This window comes from Halichoerus grypus, chromosome 1 (genome assembly GCF_964656455.1).
Source record: "Halichoerus grypus chromosome 1, mHalGry1.hap1.1, whole genome shotgun sequence".
NCBI lineage: Eukaryota > Metazoa > Chordata > Mammalia > Carnivora > Phocidae > Halichoerus > Halichoerus grypus.
This window is the reverse complement of record NC_135712.1, coordinates 185,718,241-185,741,395: the sequence shown is the minus strand read 5'-3', so window position 1 is coordinate 185,741,395 and position 23,155 is coordinate 185,718,241. Positions and strand designations below refer to the sequence as shown.

The window sequence follows — 23,155 nt, the reverse complement described above, 5'->3', positions numbered from 1 at the left end:
TAACTGTCACAGCCCAGAGAGTCCCGGGGCCCATGGCCCCGTGCTGCCGGCGTCAGAAGTAAAAGCCATTCAGATCTTTCCCTTTTTCTTGCACTTCCCTCTCTTATGCCTCAAACCTCATCCTTTACACCTTTCTCTCTTCTCTCCTCCTCCCCCTCCTCGTCTTAATCAAAAAGCTCTCCTCTAAATCAAGCCCACGGCCCTGCCCACTTTCTACTTTCATCCCACTTTCTACTCTTGCAGTCTTTTCTTTCTAGTAAGAAACTTTTGCTCCTGTTGCTCATGGGAGTTAATTAAACTTGTCTTTCATTTTGTAAGGCTGTGTGATTCTTGGCACTTCTCACCCCTTTTTCCATAACCAAAGCCCAGGGACCAAAGCTGGTACTAGCAGAGATTCTCTTTGAGGGGAGGGGGAGAGGGAGCCAAAGGAAAAAGTTTTCAGGAAGAAGGGAGATTCAAACACATAATTTAATCCCTTTTTTTTTTTTTTTAAATCCCCATCCCATAAGGGCCCTCCAGTAAGTATGGAGGACAGCATGGACAGGTGAGAACCTTGGGACAAAAATAAGTTATGGTGCTGTCGTAACAATCCAAGGAAGAGCTACTGAGTTTCCAAACTAAGGCAGTGACCATGGGGATAAATAGGGAACTGACCGTAGAGATGCTTTACAGGTAGAACCAACAGGTCCTGCCTGAGGTCTCATTATGTTGAACATTAAGGGGAAGGTTGAATCCAAGATAACATACAATTTCTAGCTTAGCCGAACTGGTTGATGAGCCTTACATATATGATCTATGACAAAGAAGGAAAAACCTACAGCAACGAATTTGAGTAGCCACTGGGAAACTCACATTTCGTGCCCAGTGGCGATATGTACAGTCTGGACGGAGCTTAAGAGAAAGGTGTGAGCTGTAAAATGGAGGGTTGTCTTCCATTCTTAGATGGTAAATGAGGTATGGGAGTGTATGAGTTCACCTAGGAAAAATAGGGTCGCTATTAAATTTGGCTCATTGTTAAAATAATGCCCATCTAGTTGAATGCTTACAATGCCCAGTGAAGCATTTTGTAAACATTCTCTCTCTCACAAAGCCCCGATAGAGTAGGTAGTTTTGATCCTAGTCAAATGGAGGAGGAACATCTAAGAAGTTAAGTGTCTCGCCTACGGTTCCGCACCTACTGGTAGCGTTGCCAGGCTGTGAATTCAGGTCTGTCAGATCAGTGGTTCTTAATCTCTTTTTCCCTCCCCCCAGATTTCAAGAAAGGAGTATGGACCCTCTCTGCCAGAGGCACAGACACACCACATTTTATGTTCCGGCTCCAGGACTTCACAAACCTGAAGCCCATCCTCTGTGGCCCAGGGAAAGAAGAAAGCCCAAGATGAAACCCTGGAGAGCGTATTTTTGGTGAAGACAGAGGATGAGGTTGAAACGGTTTCGTTACAAGCTTAGACAGTTGACTCCATTGTAATTAACCCCACCAGCCCACTCAGGTAATGTTTGCTTTTAATTTTTTTCCTCCTGCCTCTTTCTTGGGGATAATTGGAACAACAGGTATTAGTTGAGTGAGGAAGTTAGAACTTGGGCAGGGAGCTTGCCCAGCAATTAAAGCATATGAGGGTATGGCTAAGTCATTGATGATGGCCTTGATTGGGACATTCAAGGAAAAGAACCAGAAGCCGCCCTGCAGAATCTTTGCAGACACTCTCAAGACATTTTATTTGTAATTACCCTTCTGGTAAGTCTTACGATCCTCCTTCCAGGTAATTTGTCTGTGATGAGACAAGTTAAATGGTTTATTCACCGTCACAGAGCTAAGTCCACGTTCAGTTCAATCTGGCCATTACTGGAAGAGGGGCTGACAGAGGCGGATCCAGGTTACAGAGTTATGATGGTGGCATAGCACTTTTAGGGACAGGTCAGGGAACAGAGGAATAGGATACTAGGGGTTGGAGTAGAATATCAGGTTTCAGTTTGAACCACAGAGCTGTTCAGAGGTGCTTGAGATTCCTGGGTCCTGGGTGAGACCATGGCAGAGGTTGGAAGCGGACTGGGGGGAGCGTGAACACTGAAGTTCAGGCCAAGGAGCTGTGAGGCGTGGCTCTTTCTGTATAGGTTGCCGGTTTCCAAGTGGTTGCGGTTGAGAGAAAGAGCCAGCTGCTGGGTCTGGTGTGTGGAGGATGGAGCGGCTTGGAGGTCTGGCGGCAGTGAGCACAGAGAATTGGTGTATTGGTGGGTGGTGAGCAGCTTCAAAGAGAAGGCATTTTGAATGAGGGTGGAAATCCTATGGCCAGGAGACAGCAGCGCAGACTAGGAAAATGTGGACTTCACGTTGGGCCCACGTTCCTGAGGTATGATTTGAATGTACAGCCTCTAACCCAGAGGAGGACTTCGAGAAATGCAGAGTCCTCAAAACCCAAGTGCAGAGTTTCAGCAGCCTTGATACTCTGGTAAACTCCTCAAGGGGGTTGGGAAGATTGTCAGGACGCCACCTAGTAGCAGTCTTGACTAAAGCGGTCACTTCCCTGAGGCCACCTCGGGATTTCTAGAAGCTAGATGGAGGCCGATGGTTCACTGGCAGATTGTCCCTTTTACTTAAGCTCACAACCAATCTCTACACGAAAATTATGCCAGACCTTTGTGAGTGACAAACGGTGATCCTCCCCTGGACCAAACTGCTACAATTCTTACTGTCCTTTGTAGGTCTTCAGAAACACAAGACTAATGCACGCCTGGGGCTCTATGCCTCTGAAACCCACGTTAGTCCACATTCGAGTTTGTCACGTTTTTCCAGATAGGGATTTAACTTTACTTCCCCATTGCCATTGTGGAGGTGGCAGGTTGCTACAATTTGTAGTTTGTACAGCATCAGGAAGGTGAGAGATTATCGCAGTCCCCCTCCTTTCTTTCTCCTAATCATGAAGAAACAGTAAGATTTCAGTGATCAGCCATTAATCCTCTTTAAAAGCCAGGTTATAAACAGCACCAAGGATTAATCCAAAATTAGGCAGTTTGCTAATGATCAGTAACCTGCTGATCAATTAATACTAACGCTCGGTCAGGCTACTACAGGACTAAAGGTGTTGCATCATAAAATGGGGACAGAATGGGGCAGTGGGGTGGTAATGCAGGGGCAGCAAACTCGAGTGCCGGTGGGCCCGGCAGGTAGTAGAAGGTAACGGGGCCCTGCTGGAGAACCCGTGCTAGCTGGGTAGCTTGATGGGGAAAGGGAGCCCAGAGTTAGCCTCATCTGTCCGTTTTTCCACAGAAGCTGGATAAGTGACCTTTGAATTGTGCTTTCAGTTTTTCGAAGGTGACCGTAAATGAATTTTTATCTTGAAAACTAACTGGGGGTGGGGAGAGGGTGGCAGGTGTGGCAGTGTTGCAGCTCGTAGGTGACCAGTCTCCAACTTCGTATCATCAGGAAGCATCCTTTGCCATCCTGACTGGCTTTGGCCTTTTGAGCTTTTTTGATGCCTACCTGTGGGAAACATGGGCCTGGACCTAACATGTCTTTGACAAGCCTTTTATTGGGTTTAAAATACTCTACCTGTCCATAAAGCAGACGTTAGCATTCCATAATTACGTAACAAATGTTAAGTTTGTTAAAAACATCAGTTTAATCTCGATCAAATACAAAAAACTCCGTTTTCAGCTTATTCTATAAAAGTTGGCTGAGGTGGCCCAATTTATTTATCCTATGTGACAGTAGTTTTCTACTAACGCTCAGTGTACTAAGAAATATTTTAGTACTATTGCTTCCGCGTTCAGTGTGTTAGTGTTTTCACACAGAGAACTGCATGAGTCTGATTGCTCCCCCGCTCTGCAGATGAGGGGGAGAGGCTCCCAGAGATGAAGGCCTTTCTCCCTGCATCGCAGCTAGTGTGAGGAGAGCTGGGACCAGGATTTGGTTTTTCTGGCCTTAGTGTCAGTGCTGTTTCTCCCATACTGTATGGCCTCATTTAAAAAGAGATGTGTCGCATTCGAACTTTGTTTTCACCTCCAAACTGATACGTCTAGGCTAGCAGTGTTCCTCTGGGATTTGTAATTGCATAGAATAACTTATTAACAACATGTAACAAAAGCTCCAATTTTGTATTAAAAACTACATTTGCATAGTATTAAATGTGGCAAGCATGAAAATGTTGACAGTAGCTGTCCCTGCTGGGTGGGACTACAAGGCCGTCCACCTTACTTAGTATCTTCAATTTCTTTTGCAATGAGCACACATTCTTTTTCGGGAAAAAAAAAAAAAGGGAAAAAATTGACTCCGTCACCTCAAAACTGTATTGTTTCCCTCATAAGTAAGTTATCAGCTTGTGGAGTTTTCAGTTTCCCTATCTTGAACTCAGAATGGATAGCACTTGTTTCTTTTGGCTTCCCTTACCTATCACCCTCGCCTACTAATTTTAGACAGTTGGGCTGAAATAGTGAAAGAAAAATAAAATCAAGTACATTTTAAGCAAGCAGAGGGAAAAAAAAAAAAGTGTTTTGAGAATTCCCTGTCTAGACCAGGAGTTAGTCTAAGCCTTCAATGAAAAGCCAGAATTGCTCTGTGATCACATCCGTCCCGGCGGTCTTAGAGGAGGGAGCCCAGGGAAAGGGCTATTTTAAGAAACTGACGTTTCAATCCTACTTTTTTCCCTTTAGCATGAACTGCAATGAGTCAATTTGCTAAGAACAGAATTCTCATTTTTAAACGGACCCAAGGAACACAGTGAGTTCTCAGTGACTACATGTTGGATTTAAAATTGCCCTGATTTTCAGGATCATGGGTTTGGAATACTTATATTCACATTTTCTTCAAGAAATTACAGTGATTACTGTTAAGGTTTTATAAATAAGCATTTTCGGGGACCCGTAAGTGGATATTCTCCAATGCTTAAGGCGTATGCAGCATTGACTAGCCTGCCATCCACCATGGCGCCCGCAGGAGAGCGCTGTCACCCCCCGCCCCGCCCCCCAAGCACCACACTGACGCTAGCACGGTCATGAACTGTGTCGTTGGCAAGCGTGCTTTGATTTCCCAACCTTCATTATTTCTAGTTTACTTACGTTTATCATGAATGAATGTTGAATTGTATCACATTATTTTCCATCGACTGAGAGGCTAATGTTAATGAATCCTTCCGATCAGCCCATAACTAAAACAGCATGTAAACTACAAAAGCAGACTTCTCTCCCCTTCCTTTTACAGTACAATGCCATTTCCCACTCTTTTTAACTCAGCTCTACCCAGATGGCTTTGTCAGAGTCAGCATCCAAAAAGCTTGGGGTCATCCCAGACTTTTCCTCACCCAACCCCCCCCCATTCTAATCTTTCAGCAAAGTCGGCTGCCTGCCCCGTCCACACCATCATCAGGCATCCCCTCCAGCCGGTGACACGTCAAAGGCCATCCCTTGGCTTAAAACCTCCAGTGACTTTCCCTCTTTCTTTGCCCAGATATTTGCATGTTCCTCCTCTATTTAAATGTCACCTTAGCAGAGGCCTTCTGTGACACCCCATGGGAGAGCTTGTCACACCCTACCTCACTCTCTCCTTTATCCGGTTTTAGATTTCTTTTTTCCTAGCACTTAGCCCCATCTGACTCACCGAGCTTATATTATAATTAAGAGAAAAACAAGGAACAACTTTGTTTTCCTTACTGTAGTTCTATTTGTTGGGGGGGAAAGATCCCATTGCCAATATCAACATAGGTTTTTTTGGGTTGTTTTTAAGCAGTGGTGAGATTGGCAGATTCTGGAATCCAGGTTATGGTTGCCTCCTAAGTGTTTAGTTATGGACTACTATATGGCATGTACTCTTTCTAAAATTCAGGAGACTTGGGTAAGATATGAAGGGTTTGTATTATCCCTACTGATTTGAACTCAGGCACTGTAGTCTCGGATTACAGTCTCAAATGACATAAAATGACCTTATTTTAACATTACTGGTCCCTATCCTTAAAAGGGGTATATATTAAGAAAAATAAATTGAAACAGAAACAACAATGCAATATTTATTTTATACAGTTGAACTGGGTACATAGTAAACTATAAAAATTCCAAATAGTTATCTCTAAAGGAAATCCTTTGTTTACATGGTTTTACATATTAATTACTCTGGAAAGTTTCTGAACTCTGTTTAGTAGTAGATCTCCTTTCTTGATAGTTTCTTGGTACTGCCAGTTCTTGCTATCAGGCCTATAAATAAATTCAAGAAAAAAATGAATTATTTACCAGTCACATTACTCCATAACAAGAGTCGACCTACTTTTAAAAGAATGCCCCTTATTCTAACACACAAATGACGTACCTGTTGGTCTCCACTATTTCATTTACTTTATCTATTTTGCAGTGTAGTCTCCCTGCAGCAATAAATCTGGACAGCTCCCTACAATTAAGGGGGGGGGGGGGGGAAAGAAGGGCATTAGAGTATGAGCCTTACACAAAATTCTTAAACTGCACTAAATACATGCTTCCACTCCTCTCAAGGTAACATTCAGTTGGCTTCCCGCCTGCGCTTTTGACTATGCAGCAGCTGGGACAATCGTCGGGGGCATACTGCAGGATCATCCCAGAAGATTAAATCACTTACTGGAATAAACGGCAAATTCATATTTGAGTGTACGTATCAAAGAATGAAATCATTCGTAAGCACATCTTTAAAGCTTCAGAGAAAAACTTGGAGGCAGAAAAATAATAATGAAACAGCAGATGATGCTCAGGATTTTCAAATTAAGACAAGAATATGCCACAATAAATAAGGATCAGGAATGCACAGCTGATATTAATCTGCTGTGAAAAAGTATTTCTGAATATCTATGTAGTCATAACCCAAACCTCAAAATTAAGATAGGTAGAACATGCTTACACATAAATCTCAATAAGCATGAGTAATGAAACACTATCAAAGATTGTGTACCAACAAAGAGGAAAAAAAGTAAATGCTTAAAAATGTACAAGAGCGGGCGCCTGGGTGGCTTAGTTGTTAAGCAACTGCCTTCGGCTCAGGTCATGGTCCCAGGGTCCTGGGATCGAGTCCCATATCGGGCTCTCTGCTCCGCGGGAAGCCTGCTTCTCCCTCTCCCACTCCCCCTTGCTTGTGTTCCCTCTCTCACTGTGTCTCTCTCTGTCAAATAAATAAATAAAATCTTAAAAAAAAAAAAAATGTACAAGAGCTATATGAAGACTTTACATTACATGGAAAGATGACTGCTTTAAAATAAAAATCTACTTGTAATAGAATTGTTAAAAATTATATGACCGGTTACTCTCCCAGATACTAAAACATCTTGATCCTAGCACATAAACAACAAAAAAGAGACTCTTCTAACAAAAGTGCCATTTGAAATCCACGGGAAAGGGCTGCTTTGAGACAAATCCTAAAAAAAAAACTGATAAATCTGGTTACATACAGAGAATGTTCACATAGGCTAATACCACCAAAACCAAGTCACGAACTAAACGACAACGTGGATAGAAGATGTTTGCAGCATAAATTGGGGGGGGGGGGGAATTTCAGACAAAAGGCTCATTTAAAAACAGAGGCAAAGTACATACACAAAAAAGATCAATTTTACTCATTTAAAAATGCAAATTAAAGCTATAATGAAATGCCATCATTCTAGGGAGAACAAAGCATAATGGAATGTTGAGGAAGGTCAGAGACAAACACCATGTCTCACACTTACTGGAGAGCAAGTAATATAATTAGATGAGAAAGTGTGTTACTTGGATTTGTGCTTTAAAAGTGTCAAGTATCATAACTAATTGCCCCAGTAGTCAGTGGTGAAAAGACCCACTATGCCTTCTGTACTAGTTGTGTCCAAAAAAAAAAAACTATGAAAAGGAACTAATTCTTAATGCTTTCTCATTCTTCTTAATAAAGTGTTTTTAATAAGGAAATGTATAATTTTGGAAAATCTGGTTATGAGCTTCAAAAAGCCTGAAAGACAAGTTACTGCTATTGGAAGATCTTAAGCTGGAGGTCATCCTAAACTAGCAAGCACTGTTCAGTTACAGAGCATGCCCTATTTCTATACTCTCCATCAAAATATATTTCGATCCAGTTGCTACAGTGTCCAGTCTTTTTCAACTGAGTTCTTTTACTGAGTGGCTTTCTACACTTGGGTTCATTTTCCAGACACTTAAATAGTTCCATCTCCACAGGGAATCCATTTGCAACTATTATTCCGGGACTGCGGTTCACAGAGAAAATCATACAAGATCTAACAGCCTTCCTAGTCCCACCCTAAACTTGAGACAGGGGGAAACCTCTGAAAGTGGTTCTGACTTACAAAGCAGCTCCAGGGATGCACTCTGACTCAAGAATGCCCTCTGCTGAGGTGAGGACAGACTGCCCCATTCTCAGAGCCGTACTGTCTACACCTAGGCGGACGGCGAGGCTGCTGCCCGTGCCGGCATCACTGGACTCGAGGCCTTCCCGTAACCTCTGCCCAGACTACTTGAGGAGAGCCTGGCACTTAAAGCACTGCCTATCTCAGTTCCTGTACATACTGCCACACACTCTATCCAGGACAACTAGGCTACTGGTTTCAAAAACATGTATCTGTGCTAATTTCTTCCATTGGGAAAGCACTTTTTTCCTTAGCTTCTTAAAAAAATCTTAAAGCAGCAACATCCAGTCTACAGGTCCACCAGAAGGCATCTGTGGATGTGTCCATTTCTCAGGCACTTCAATCAGATACAATGACTCCTAGGTATGCTCATTCTGAACTATATGCATCAAGAATAATCTGGGCACAGCTTCCTTTCTGGTTACAACAACAAAATTTAACTCCAAATGTCCTATGTTTCCATTCAAGTCCCATTCCCAGCTTTAGAGCCAAACCACTTGTCATCTCCCTATGTGCCAATCAAACACATCCCAGGATGACTCATCTTCCCCAGCCATGATTTCTCCAAGCCCTGAGCGTGGTGGCTCATACACAGAAGGTATGCAGTAATGATGACCCGAGTATTTACTGAACAAACAACCTACCAATCAGATTTGCATCCCTTGTTTCAAACAGAAGACCTACCAACAAAGTTGTGTAACACAGTGCATGGGTTCCTAACCTTAAACCTGTCAACAGTAGCGTTTCCTCAAATAACGGACCCTTCCTATTCTCCCGACAATATCTTACTGAGTCTAAGGAAGTAGAGAAGTAGAAGAATGGTGTATAATTATGTTCAACTTATCAAATCAGACCCTCCTTAAAAAAGGATTTCACCTAAAATGATTTTTATAAGGGAGGAGAAAAAGAATCTGGGAAAACCCAGATGTGAATTGGGTATCAGAAATTTAAAACAAGATCTTAGTAGGTAACAATTAGAGCTCTATACAACTTTTGCCTTTAGAGCTGGTCTGCAACCATAAAGGGAAAAAACTGAAATACCACCTGAAATGTACCACGTCTGGAATGCAGAGGTCATTGTAATGACTTACAAGAAGGCTGCAGTATGTCTAAGTGACATGTTCCTGCTTTAGTTCATCTTACCCAAAATTTCATGTGAGCCTCAAATGGCCCCCAAGTAGTGAAAGCTGTATCACCTCCAAGGCACAGTTAAGAAACTGAGGAAGGGACAGAACCAGACCAAGGCCACAGGGCTATTCAGTGGCAGAGCTAGAACAAGGAGCCAGGCCAACCCTGTTCTTCATGCACTGCTCACCACGGTAAGCCACTCGTTCCCCTGAGTCATGAGAATCACACTCATGATGGCCATCCCCCATCCCAGTAACCAGTTCTCTTGGGCAGTGGTAACCAGACTTAAATTTCAAAAATTAGTTCAATTCCAAAATAAAACTAACCTAGGAAGACCAGCCTTCTATTTTGGTAAGGATAATTTTTAAGATGCAAAACTATCACTGCCTTTTTTCTTTCAAAGGAAGAGAATAAGGGGATTCCTGGTGGTGATTGCCAGACAGTTTAGGTTATACACAGATCTTATGTACTGGTGTCTGAAACTCTGGAGTGGTTAAAAAACAGGATATGTATGTAATAAAGCAGATACAACAACATGTTAATTATAGAATCAATCACTTATGGGAATTCACTAATTCCTTAGAATTTCCTACATGTTTGAAATTTTTCATAATAAATTAGAAAAATCAAACCCCTAAAAAGAGAATTTTTTTTTTTAAATGAAATATACCATCACTGAATTTTACCAAATGACCATCTTTTTCATTTTGGGCCACTGAAAACTACCACCAGCACTTAACAGATCTATCTTTGGGAACCACGGATCCAGATACACTAAGGAAAGCACATACTCTGTGTACGTCTCCCACACTCCACTCCCACCACCCTAGTTCAGGTCACCGTAACAGCTGCTCCATGAGCTCCTGCATTCAACAGCCCACCAAGTCTCCCTGTCCCCTCGAGGTCTGTGTAAGGTAGGGTTTCATGCTTGATCACTGTCATGCTTAAAATCCCCCAATGGCTTCCCACAGGACCTAGATTAAAACCCAAGCTCCATACCATGGCCTACCAGGCCCTGCACAAACGTACATGTGCCTGAGTCTCCCACTGCTGCCCCTCCCCCACCACTACCACTCCATGGCAGCCACACGCATCTTTTTGTTGTATTATCTCAAGATTCATTTCTATCTGAAATTACCTTATGTATTTATTTGCTTACTTGCTAACTCTCCCCATATAAAAAGCATCAAATATTCAAGTCCATGACGACAAAGACCTTACTTAAACAATGCCAACCATACAGTAATGGCTTAGTATTTGATGAATCATTGATTTAAGGGCTAAAAGTCCCATCTTTAACAACTAATGTGACCAGAATTGCAGCAGCAACCAAAAACAATGAAGGCATTAGCAGAGAAAATATGACCTTAATGTGAAACATGAGAGTGGCCTCTAGGAGTCACCACCATTAACAGCAGTGTGGTCCACAAAGAAGGGACAGAATTCTCCTGTCATAACACCTGGTCTGACTTAACCACTCTACAACTCAGTATTCCCAGCTGTTAATAAAAGGGGCACATCATGAAGGCAGATGACAGATGATTATTCTGATAATGTTTAGAGAAAAATTTTTTTTTTTTATAATTGAGGGAAGCAATGTAAATGGAGAAAATGTACAAGCTGAGACATTAAATAACTTTAAGAGATATGCATTAACATATTATTATTTATACTTACTGATCAATGAATTCCACACCAACACCAAAGGCTTCTGCCATATAGCCAAGAGTTAATGACCTATAGGATTCCAGCAGCTGGCTGTATGCATGAATTCTCATTTCTCTGACATAGTATCGATAGTGAGGAGCAAAAAGCCAGTCCTTTTTCATTTCCTGTTCCACAATAGCTGCAATGAATAAGACGACAAATTATAAGAGATAGAGCTTTTAGGGGCGCCTGGGTGGCTCAGTTGGTTAAGCGACTGCCTTCGGCTCAGGTCATGATCCTGGAGTCCCGGGATCGAGTCCCACATCGGGCTCCCGGCTTGGCAGGAAGCCTGCTTCTCCCTCTCCCACTCCCCCTGCTTGTGTTCCCTCTCTCGCTATGTCTCTCTCTGTCAAATAAATAAATAAAATCTTTAAAAAAAAAAAAAAAAAAAAAAAGAGATAGAGCTTTTAGAAATAACTAAGACTGAATGGTAAAATGTACAGAGGATATTGATCAGCAATCCAAACAAATACAAATTATTTTACTAAATAACTACTATGTATCACTACTCAGAATAGTGAGGATATGGCAGTAAACCAAAAGACAAGATCTCTGCTGCCACAGAAACTAAATTTTCAAAGAGCAGAGAGAAATGAATAAACAAAATACTCCTAGTAACAAATTCTGTGTTGAAAATAAGAGTGACAGGGCGACTAGGAGGCCTTCCGCTGGATTGGGGTGGACAAGGAAGACCTCTCAGAGGAGCCAGGCAAACAGCAGGAGGCACAGAGCAATGCAAATAATGCAGAAGTTGTCGTCATCCCTCTCCACCCCCCCACCCCCCCCACCCCCACCGTGGGAAGAGCCAGGCTCAGCCCAGAAGAGAAAGGAGGACAGATTTGGTATAAAGCAGCAGGGGGGGGGCAGCTACAGGGATATGGAAGGTGAGCAAGACAAAAGAATCAAAAATAGACTTGTGTCTCTGGCTTTAACAAGAAGCAAATCCCTGGAGAAGAATTTTTGTTTTCTGGTTTTAGAGATTTTTTTGGAGTGGTCAGGGCAAGGGAGATTCACAGTGTTCAAGTGGATTCACCTGTGCATCCAAGTGAAGCTACCAAGGAGATATTTAAGTATGGGTCTGGCACTCACTGAAAAGTCTGGGGCTGGAGACATGATTTTGGGAATCACTGCCATCCAGATATATTTGATGATAGAATGAAGATGGAGACAAGGGCAATGACCAAGTCTGAGGCAGTCACTGAGAGGTCTAACGAAGGATGAGGTTGTAGGTCGGGGGGAAACAAGGCTGTGTTATTGTTCAAGAGAACAAAATTGTGGCAAGATGCAAAGGTTGCTCAACATCAAGAGATAAGGATGAGTAAGGCTACACATGGTTTAGCAACACGGAAATCAATGGCCTTAAAATGAGATGATGCTCATTCTCACAAAAGAAATGCATAAACATCAAGTCATTATGTTGTACAGCTTAAACTTTGTTTTATGTCAGATCTCAATAAAACTGGAAAAAAAATACAGTAAGAAATTCTATGGTAGAGAATGGGAAGAAAAATGTTGGTCAGGATGGGTCACATTCATAAGCCGAACATAAAATATCTTCTTCTGTCATTTATGTGCCATTTAAAAGAAGACTCAAGAGTTCAATAAAAACTGTCCTTGGAAACAAACAAGAAATGAGTAAAATATGAATATATTTTTCTCCTCTCAGACTGGCTAAGAGTGGAGGGGGGAGGGGGTGGGGGGGAAGGCTCTCTTCAAATGATGTAAATTGAGGGGCGCGCCTCGCTGGCTCAGTCGGACTGTGCAACTCTTGATCTTGGGGTCGTAAGTTTGAGCCCCATGATGGGTGCAGAGATTAAAAATAAAATCTTTAAAAAAAAAAATCGATGTAAATTAAAAGAAGTAAAAACTGTGAAACTATACATTAATCAGCATAGGGAACATAGTAATGTATTAACTTTGTACAGTGACAGATGGTAACTACATTTATATGGGTCATCATTTTAAAATGTATATAAACATCAAATCACTATGTTGTACATCTGAAATTGACATTGTATCTCAGTTATACTTCAGAAAAAAATTGCGTAAATATAAATTGGCACAATATTGCTGGAGGGCAACAGTGATCAAGATGTAATGTATTTCCACTTTGTAAAATTCACTTTCTTGGATTTTTTTCTTAACGAAGTAAGGAAGTAGAAAAGATGAATTATAAGAGAATGTTCAAAACAAAGTTGCTCACAATAGAAGAAAACTGTAAACAGCGTAATTTTTTTTATCTAGAGGATAAATTATGGCACATCCAACACACTGAAATAGAAGGTCTTCTAAAAGGATAACTAGAAGCTCCAAGGAGCTCCACCTGTTTGATTTACCACTACATCCGCAGTGTCTGATACAGGACAACTACTTAAAAATACTTACTGACTCAATGACCAACTATTTTTATAGAGTCATGAAAAGATACTCGCATTATATCATGAAGAGAAAAAAAGCCACTTAGAAAACAGCACGTAAAATACACCCACATATGTTTAATGGTGTTACGTGCTTGTATCTCTGGATACAAATGTCCCTGTAGGACACACTTGAAACTTGATAGTGGCAGTCACCTCTAGAGAAAGGACTCTTGACAGGTTAGGGAGAGCCTTTTTCTTCTTCATAGGACAGTTTGAAATTTTTCCATGGGTATGTATAACCCTGGGTTTTTGGTATATTGTTTTCCATTTCTTAAAGTGCATTTAAATGAACAAAAGGTTTGGAAAGATACATAAAATCTTAAAATGGTTATCTCTGGAAGAATTTTGTGAGTGAACATGTGTATGGATTTGGGAACAGGGCCTTCTCTATTTTTAATTTTAAAAACAATTGGGTATTACCTAGGATAGGATGCAGTTTCCTTTTCCAGATGAAATATTTTAAAGTACATACATTATGAATATTCAGGGAAGCAAACAGGCTCACAAAACCAAATAAATCCTACATGTCTCAGTACACTAGAGAGAATAAAGGATACAAATAATGATGACTATCATCAAAGAAAATTTATCCTGTTTTCTGCATTTAAAAGGTCTGGGAGGGGCTCCTGGGTGGCTCAGTCAGTTAAGCGTCTGCCTTCCGCTCTGGTCATGATCTCAGGGTCCTGGGGTCGAGCCCTGCATCGGGCTCCCTGCTCAGCGGGAAGCCTGCTTCTCCCTCTCCCACTCGCCCTGCTTGTGTTCCCTCTCTCGCTGTGTCTGTCCAATAAAATCTTTAAAAAAATAAAATATCTGGGAAATGTATACATTTGGTAGAGATAAGTTTCACCCACAGTATTCAAATAAAAGATTGCTGTTAGGAATGGGGACAGTAGGAAAAGATTAATATCTAAACAATTCAAAGGTTTCCCAAAGCCATGAATTTCATTTCATTTTTTCCTCACTTTCCTCTTAAATTAACCAACGCAGCAGATTTGCACAGAGCACGCAATAAGGTACAGGCAATGTGCTGGCGTCCAGTTCCTTACGAAGATAAAAAAAACAAAAAACAACCTGCTTCCAATAATTCCAGTTAGTAGAAGGAACAAACAGAAAGAATCACAAAATAACATACTATTTTAAAATGGGGCATATGACCAAAAAGCACACAAAAGAGGTTCAACATCAGAGAGATCAGAGAAATGCCAATCAAAACCACCATATACCACTTACACACCCAGTAAGAAGCCTATAATCAAAAAGACACAACAACAAGTATGGGATGTGAGGAGACTGAAACACACACACACACTGCTGGTGGGAATGTAAAATGGTGTAACTGCTTTGGAAAACAGTTTAGCAGTTCCTCAAAAGGTTAATCAAAGCGTTACTGTATGACCCAGCAGCTCCACTACTAAATATACACACCCCCCCCAAGAGAAAAACCATAGGTCTATACAAAACATAGACAAATGTTCCTTACAGCCAAAAAGGGGACACAACCAGACGTCCATCAATGGAAGAAGGGATTATAAAAATGTGGTATTTCCATATAATGGAGTATCATTCAGCCATAAAACGAAATGGAGCACTGAGACATGCCAAAGCACGGATGACCCAAGAAAGGATGATGTTAGGGAAAAGGAACCAGGCACAGAGTGCCGCACAGATATGATGCCATTCATATGAAATGTGAGAGTAAGAACACACAAATCTACGGAGATAGATCAGTGGTAGCTGGGGGAGGAACAGGAAGTGACTGCTCAATGGGAACAGAGTTCCTTTTGCAGTGAAGATGTTCAGGAATTAGTGATGATGACGGCACAACCTTGTCAAGATGATAAAGCCACCACATTTTACACATTTTAAACTGGTGAATTTTATATTTATATATCAAATAAAAAAGGGGGCATAAAATGAGAGCTCCCCAGGAATGCAGGGAAGGGATTCATTCTGAGTGAAGAAGGGAAAGGCCCCACATTTGAACAGTAATTCTGCAATACGATCTTGTGTGCAAATGCACCTGTGTATACATTTCAGAAACTGAGGCCAGGCAGGTAACTCATCATACGCCAAGGGCCCTGGTTCCCACATTACACAGGGCAAGTAGTATGAATTCCATAAACACTGGGCCAAAACCCACTTCAAAAATAGACCAAGCATTGGGGAGCCTGGGTGGCTCAGTTGGGTAAGCGTCTGACTCTTGATTTCGGCCCAGGTCATGATCTCAGGGTTGTCAGACAGACCCCGCGTGTGATTCTCTCTCCCTCTTCCTCTGCCCTTCCCCCTGCTCTCTAACATAAATAAATCTTCAAAAAAATTTTTCTAAACAAACCTTTAACAGCGTAAACATCAATCTTACCTCTTGGGTCATATAAAAACAGTCAGTCTGCTAACCCCCCCCTTCTAAACAAAAAGGGGCAAAAAAATGGAGCCACAGTAATCAAAGACCTGCAGCAAAGACCTGCACGGTCTGTCACATATGTGAACAATCATCTTAGTTATCTGCATACAGGATCAGGATTAAGACAAAGATCACTGAAATGAGCAGCTCTATCCTTACCTAAGGACTGGAAGAAAACTGAGTAACGACACTCATAGAGTGAAAACAGGTACTGCCGGACCGCTGGAAGGCTATGCAGCACCTCGAGGATCTCGGCTCCTTTAATCACCTACAAATGAAAAAAAAAAAAACAACAAAAACAAAAAACACACAAATGTATGCTTTAAGGTGTATTTAGGTTAGAAAAGTTTGGAGTAATTTCTAAATATGAGTATTAAAGATTCAGGCATTACCTTTTCCCTGAGATCTGGTCTTTCTAAGGCAATCATGCTGACGTAGACAGTGTAAGTCACAAAGGTCTTATAATCCATAAGTTCATAGGATGTGAATGTTGACACTGTGTCAAGGAAGAGTTCAGCTGCCTGTTTGAAATCACGAATAGCCACACAGTAAAGACCTTGATATACCTTTAGGCGATTTCTCCTGTCCCAATCTCCTCCTTCCTCTATTAAGCTATAAATAAAAAATAGTAAGGTCACAATCTGGAAACAGACAAGGCCACCTTTTGTAAGTGTTGTGTTCTTTTCAAACAGAAAACAACTTGAATCAGAAGGCAATATTTAAAGAAAATATTTTACTAAAAAGCACATCAATTATTTGACCTAATTTACTAGTTGTAAATAAAATAGGTAAATTTCTTACATCGGTTTCTTATTTATAGCATAATTTACAGGGAATATATCGCCATCATTAAAAAGTACCTTTTGGCCTTCTCTGTGTTTCGTGTGATGAGATCATTATCCATATAAAATAATCCAATCCTAAGAAGATAGAACACAATATCCAGTCGGTGACCCAAGGCCACAGTTTTGTCATATGTCTTGCGAAAGGCTGTCAGAGCACCCTCCTGTCAAGAGCAACAGGTGAGAAAAGGTTAAAAGTTTCAAATGCTATCAGCTGTCTGGAATTCTCTTAACAAGGGGTAGAGGGAATAGGTAGGAATAAGATAACCACGAACTGGTAACGTTGAAGCTGGGTGATAACTGCATGGGGGGGTGGGGTTCATTATACTTTTCTCTCCACTTGTATAAACTATAAAAAAATACATCAGATATGCCTAAGCATATACTTAACAGTCTAAAAAATAATATAAGAAAAACATTCACAATTTATTCTCAATTGTTTCAACATTCTTTGTTGTACATATTCAGCATTTTCCCCCTTAATCACAATTTATTATATCACTATCCTGTAAATTATCACACTACTTTAAGGGTAACGGAAGCTTTACCTTAGTCACTGACCATGAGAATACAAAGGAGTATTTAAATATATAAGTCTGTGTCAAAATATTGTGGAATAAAATGTTTCTATTGCTTTAAAGACACAAACATGAATAAAATCATTGGTCTATATGTGGTAATTCTTAGTCTGTGTCTGGGTTTATGTAATTGTAAGTTACACCTCACAAGTTAGTAAGACAGTAATGGGCACACCTGGCACTCAGATCTTGGTTTCTAAATACAACTCCCCGCCCCCCACATGCTAAAAGAAACCAAGGATCCTTGGAGAAATGGATGATTCCAGGTTTGAAGAGTAAAAATAACAGGTGAGCCTGTAACAGCTTGTTGTGTGAGAAAATAAGGAAGACCAAGGAGATGTCAAACAAAGAAGACTTCTTGAAGGAGCTTCCACTAACATGCCTGTAACAAGATGAGTACCATAAAGAGTAATGACTGTGAGCAATGGTAACACAGCGAATAATAAAAATCCATTAAATAAGTTAATAATATATTTAAAATGAGAGTAAACAGGAGAGAAAAAAAGCTCTTCTTTTTAGAAAAATGCTACTTAACATGGAAAATGACATGAGCACATCACCAATGTAACTCCTGATATTGACTCAAGCATGTTCTTGTTGAAATTCCTCAAATCCAGAATCAAAAGCTTTAAGTTTCTCATTCACATCTAATAATGTATCCTCTTTAAAACCAAATCACATCACACAACTGAGAAAACCACACAAACTGTTGGCTATTTTTTTAAAAACATTTATTCATTTGAGAGAGAGACAGCGCACACTCATGGTAGAGGGACAGAGGGAGAAAATCCTCAAGCAGACGCCCTGCTGAGTGCAAAGCCCGTCGTCATGGGGCTGGATCTCAGGACCCTGAGATCATGACCGAAGCTGAAATCAAGAGTCCGACGCTCAACCAACTGAATCACCCAGGCACCCCCATTAGCTATTTTTTTTTTTTTTTAAAGATTTTATTTATTTATTTGACAGAGAGAGACACAGCGAGAGAGGGAACACAAGCAGGGGGAGTGGGAGAGGGAGAAGCAGGCTTCCCACTGAGCAGGGAGCCCAATGCTGGGCTCGATCCCAGGACCCTGGGATCATGACCTGAGCCGAAGGCAGACGCTCAACGACTGAGCCACCCAGGCGCCCCCCCATTAGCTATTTTTAAGTTGTTCTGTATTTCCCAAATTTTTACAGTGACCAAATCTTAAATTTACAATAAGAAAAATCTTGTTTTAAACCTAAAATGGGATGCCTGGGTGGCTCAGTTGCTTGAGCGTCTACCTTTGGCTCAGGTCATGATCCCAGGGTCCCGCATCGGGCTCCCTGCTCATTGGGGAGCCTGCTTCTCCCTCTGCCTTCCGCTCCCCACTTGTGCGCTCACTCTCTCTCTCTGGCAAATAAAATCTTTTAAAAAATAAACAAACCTAAAATAATAGTTCTTATCACTAACATTTGAGCTCTCTGCCCCTATGTTTAATCCTCATTAAGCAGGAACTGTTGTTACCATATTTTACAGCTGAGGAAACGGAGGGTCCAGTAAATGGTATTACTGAAACCAGAACTTTAACCCAGGCAATCTGATCCAAGAACCCATACTAATACTTTTTTATATTGATGCCATGACATCTGTCATGTAAATACTTCAGGATGCACTGCTTAAAATTAATGACATTCAAAGCCCATCCTCCTAACCACTATTAACACAACTGCTAAATTAAATTCAAAAGATGTAATACCTGTGGACATCCGTCTCATGCAGTGATAGGAAAGTACCGATCAGGTTGGCCACTACTGGAAGAAATGGCCACATATATTAAGACAAAAGTCCTTCCTTGTCCCAACAATTCCATTTCCCAGAATACACCCTAGAGAACATTAGCATATATCCACAAGGAGGCACATTCAGGCAGGTTTCTCCATCAGCAGCTTGTACTAGCAAGAACAGCTGAAAACAACATCCAGGTCCACCAACAGCTCAAGAGTTAAGTAAACTCTAGCACAGCCTTACAATGGACTAGCTAGCAGCTGACCAGAAGACGTATCCCGGTTATACACATTAACGTGGAAAGGTCACGATTCAATGCTGAATGAAAAAGTAAACAGGACAACATGAGTTCACTGTAGGCCCACTTACTAAAAAAAACCCACCTTTTTTGTATTTCATTTTTTTTTTTTTTTAAAGATTTTATTTATTTGACAGAGACACAGCGAGAGAGGGAACACAAGCAGGGGGAGTGGGAGAGGGAGAAGCAGGCTTCCCGCTGAGCAGGGAGCCCGATGCGGGGCTCAATCCCAGGACCCTGAGATCATGACCTGAGCCGAAGGCAGACGCTTAACCATCTGAGCCACCCAGGCGCCCTCATTTTTTTTTTTTTAATCTCTACATGGGGCTCAAATTCACGACCCCGAGACCAAGGGTCACGCGCTCCACTGACAGCCAGGTAGGTGCCCCCAAAATCAATTTTTTATTTTTTTTTATTTATTTATTTTTTTTATTTTTATTTGAGAGAGAGAATGAGAGAGAGAGAGAGCACAAGAGGGGGGAGTGGGAGAGGGAGAAGCAGACTCCCTGCCGAGCAGGGAGCCCGATGCGGGACTCGATCCCGGGACTCCAGGATCATGACCTGAGCCGAAGGCAGTCGCTTAACCAACTGAGCCACCCAGGCGCCCCAAAATCAATTTTTTAAAATATAATACTACCTAATTTACGTGCCTGTAAATATATAATAAAACAACTTAAAATGCTCACCTTTGAGGAGATAGGGAATAAAGAAAAATCAAACAGAACTTCAGCATTAACTCTAATGTTCAGTTTCTTATAAGGAGACTATTACTTGTATAAATAATTTTTTAAAATTCAACAGAACCAGTGCTTTCCAACCAACGTGAGAGAAGTGCACTACTAAGAATGATCCCAATTTTGTAAGAGCAGTAAACCAACAAATCTTTGCAAGAGCCCTTAAGTTTTACTGGCGTGGACAAAGAGAAGAACACACACACTCGGCTGGACAGGGGATAGAAAGAAAACTTTTTCTTGACTCATTTTTGTGCTGATTCGCTAGGCCAGGTAAGCACATTACCTTTGCGCTGGTTTTTTTTAAAGGAAGTGAATTTTTGAAATAGTGCCTCTCTGCGGGGACCGTCTCCACTCACCTTGTCGCCTATCCGGCACAGGTACTCGGCCTTGGCCATCATGGCATCCCGGATTTCGCTCTCTCCCAGATTCTTCTCTGCATCTTCCAGCTCCTCGTCCAAACGTTTCAACTCTTCCTCGTTCGCCTTCTTCATTTTATTGAGCAGGTCCGTGTCCATCTGCCAGTCGAGGGATTTGCACAAGGCTTCGTAATAAGGAGCCATGTCTGAGAGCCAAAAAGAGGGACAGGACTTACAAGCCGGCGCCCCTGGTGCCCTCAAAATCAGTGTCCACCCCCTTCTTACACACGCACACCCGTCGGCTCATCCACCACTCTCCTCCCCGTGACCCCGTGACCCCGTGACACACACACACACACACACAAACCACCACCACCCCCCCCGTCGGCTCATCCACCACTCTCCTCCCCGTGACCCCGTGACACACACACACCACCACCCCCAACCCCCCCCCCCCGTCGGCTCATCCACCACTCTCCTCCCCGTGACCCCGTGACACACACACACACACACACACACACCACCACCCCCCCCCCCCGTCGGCTCATCCACCACTCTCCTCCCCGTGACCCCGTGACACACACACACACCACCACCCCCAACCCCCCCCCCCCCCGTCGGCTCATCCACCACTCTCCTCCCCGTGACCCCGTGACACACACACACACCACCACCCCCAACCCCCCCCCGTCGGCTCATCCACCACTCTCCTCCCCGTGACCCCGTGACACACACATACACACACACACACACCACCACCACCACCCCCCCCCCGTCGGCTCATCCACCACTCTCCTCCCCGTGACCCCGTGACACACACACACACACACACACACACACACACCACCACCCCCCCCCCCCGTCGGCTCATCCACCACTCTCCTCCCTGTGACCAGGAAGGCATGGGACAGAAGAGCCTGGCAAAGAGCTTGGCAAAACGTAGACGTCTGCTGCTGGGAGACGGCTTAGACACATCCTCAGACATCTATGTTCAAGTCTACACAGCCCAGGGGCACCGACCCCACTCCACCCCGTCATGCGGACAGCTGACCTCTCCTACAGGGCTGCCCCAGCCCGGGCCCGGCCGCTAAGAACAGCAAGTCCTGAGCCTCTCCTCCGGGCCTGGCTCGGAGCTCGATCCCTCGGCATATCCCCCCAAAGCTGCTTTCAGAGAAGGGCCCCCACGGATGCAGACCCCCCCAACCGAGAGCAAGGCTGGAGGGCCCCGAGGACACCCCCCACCCAAGCCCGGAGCCCCTTCGGGGAAAATGCCCGCAGGCTCCGGGGCGCGGGGCCAGCCCAGGCCTAGGCCGCTGACTCGGCGCTCGCGCGGGCCTCACTATTATCCCGGACGGCCGCCATCAGCTCGTCGCGCACGGCCGCGTCCCCGCGGTGCTCGGGCAGGCTGAGCAGGAAGCGCAGCTGCGCGATGCGCAGGTCGGGGTTCTTGGGCAGACCCTCCTCCTCTAGGTTCTCCAGCGGCATCTCGGCGGCGGGGGTAACAGCTGGGGGCGGACGGCAAGTCGGCGCGGACTCGCGGCGGCTGCGGCAGCGGAAGCGGGAGGAGTCGGCGAGGGCGCCCGGCCGCCTCCGGCCCGGCTTCCGGTCCCGGGCCAGCCTCCGCCAGCAGCGCCTTCTGCTGGACAGGCTTCGGAACACCTCACCCGGCCTGAGCGCCGGCGCCCCCGTGTGGTCACGAACGGCTTTCCCTCGCTCCTGGCCGCGACAGACAGTCCCAGGATACGTGCCGCCCAACTCGGAAGATCCATTTTCCGAAACTCTCCCTCCCTCCCTTTTTAGCTAGTCTACTTTTCGTCCTGTTCGTAACTGACAGGAGCTGGCAAGCTTTTGAAATTTTTGAAAATATCATCATCATCCCATCACCATCACCAACAATAAAAACAGACTCTAAAATTTGTGGAGTCCTTCCTCTTTGCCTGAGCAAGATTGTGTATCAGCTATTTAGCAATGCAGAAATAAAAGCCTCTGTGCACAGCTCTAAAACCCATGTTCCGCCAGTCTAAGAAAATGCCACAACATTAATATGTTGTTTATGCATAATTTAAATCATTGCATGCCTGCATTTTCAGCCTCTTTTTGTTCTTGTAACTACAGTCTTCAGACTTGGTAATGGTCACGTGAAATTCCATCCAGTGAATTTGCCATAATTTACTTTTATTCTTCCTTCCATTACAGGTCCCTTGAGGTCGTCCAGAGTTGTTATTTTCTTAATATAAAACCTGAGATGAACATCACAGGTCATTTGGTATTTTACAGTTTTTTTTTTTTTTCCCCTAAGCATAAATTCCCATGCAGGATTAATAGACAAAAGGTAGGAATGTTCTGTGAGTTTTGAATATTTAATGTCACATGGTTTTCCAAAAGAATTGAACCAGTTTATACAGCCAGTGAAACGTTTGGGACTGCCACATTTGTCCCAGCAGTAAGCATTATACCACACATTTTTTATGATTTACTTGTTTCGGTAAAAACAAGCATTTTGAAGACACCTAAAAGGACGATAAAGAACATAGAAAAACATTATGAGGACTCCATCATGTTAAGCTTTTGGGGAAGAACTTTCTAACCATCTTTCGTTCATTGATTC

At 43.0% G+C, this 23,155-nt stretch overlaps 1 protein-coding gene across 1 annotated transcript; it reads right to left on the bottom strand.

The window, feature by feature from the left end:
- Nucleotides 1-5,983: 5,983 nt before the first annotated feature.
- Nucleotides 5,984-22,119, bottom strand: PSMD6 (proteasome 26S subunit, non-ATPase 6). The gene is made up of 8 exons (XM_078076370.1): nucleotides 21,888-22,119; nucleotides 20,548-20,753; nucleotides 16,853-16,998; nucleotides 16,385-16,604; nucleotides 16,152-16,260; nucleotides 11,142-11,310; nucleotides 6,293-6,370; nucleotides 5,984-6,180 (listed from the first exon to the last, which is right to left on the bottom strand). The coding sequence occupies exons 1-8, from the start codon at nucleotides 22,030-22,032 to the stop codon at nucleotides 6,084-6,086; spliced, it is 1,170 nt and encodes a 389-aa protein (XP_077932496.1). The 5' UTR covers nucleotides 22,033-22,119; the 3' UTR covers nucleotides 5,984-6,083.
- Between the last annotated feature and the right edge of the window lie 1,036 nt (nucleotides 22,120-23,155).

Bases quoted from the DNA above. Each gene is read 5' to 3' on its own strand.
- PSMD6 (XM_078076370.1), bottom strand. From the start codon at position 22,032: ATGCCGCTGGAGAACCTAGAGGAGGAGGGTCTGCCCAAGAACCCCGAC. The intron at 20,754-21,887 runs GTGAGGCCCGCG...TTTGGCTCTCAG, and splicing joins GGCGGCCGTCCGGGATAATA to ACATGGCTCCTTATTACGAA. The intron at 16,999-20,547 runs GTGAGTGGAGAC...TGCTCTTGACAG, and splicing joins TGTGCCGGATAGGCGACAAG to GAGGGTGCTCTGACAGCCTT.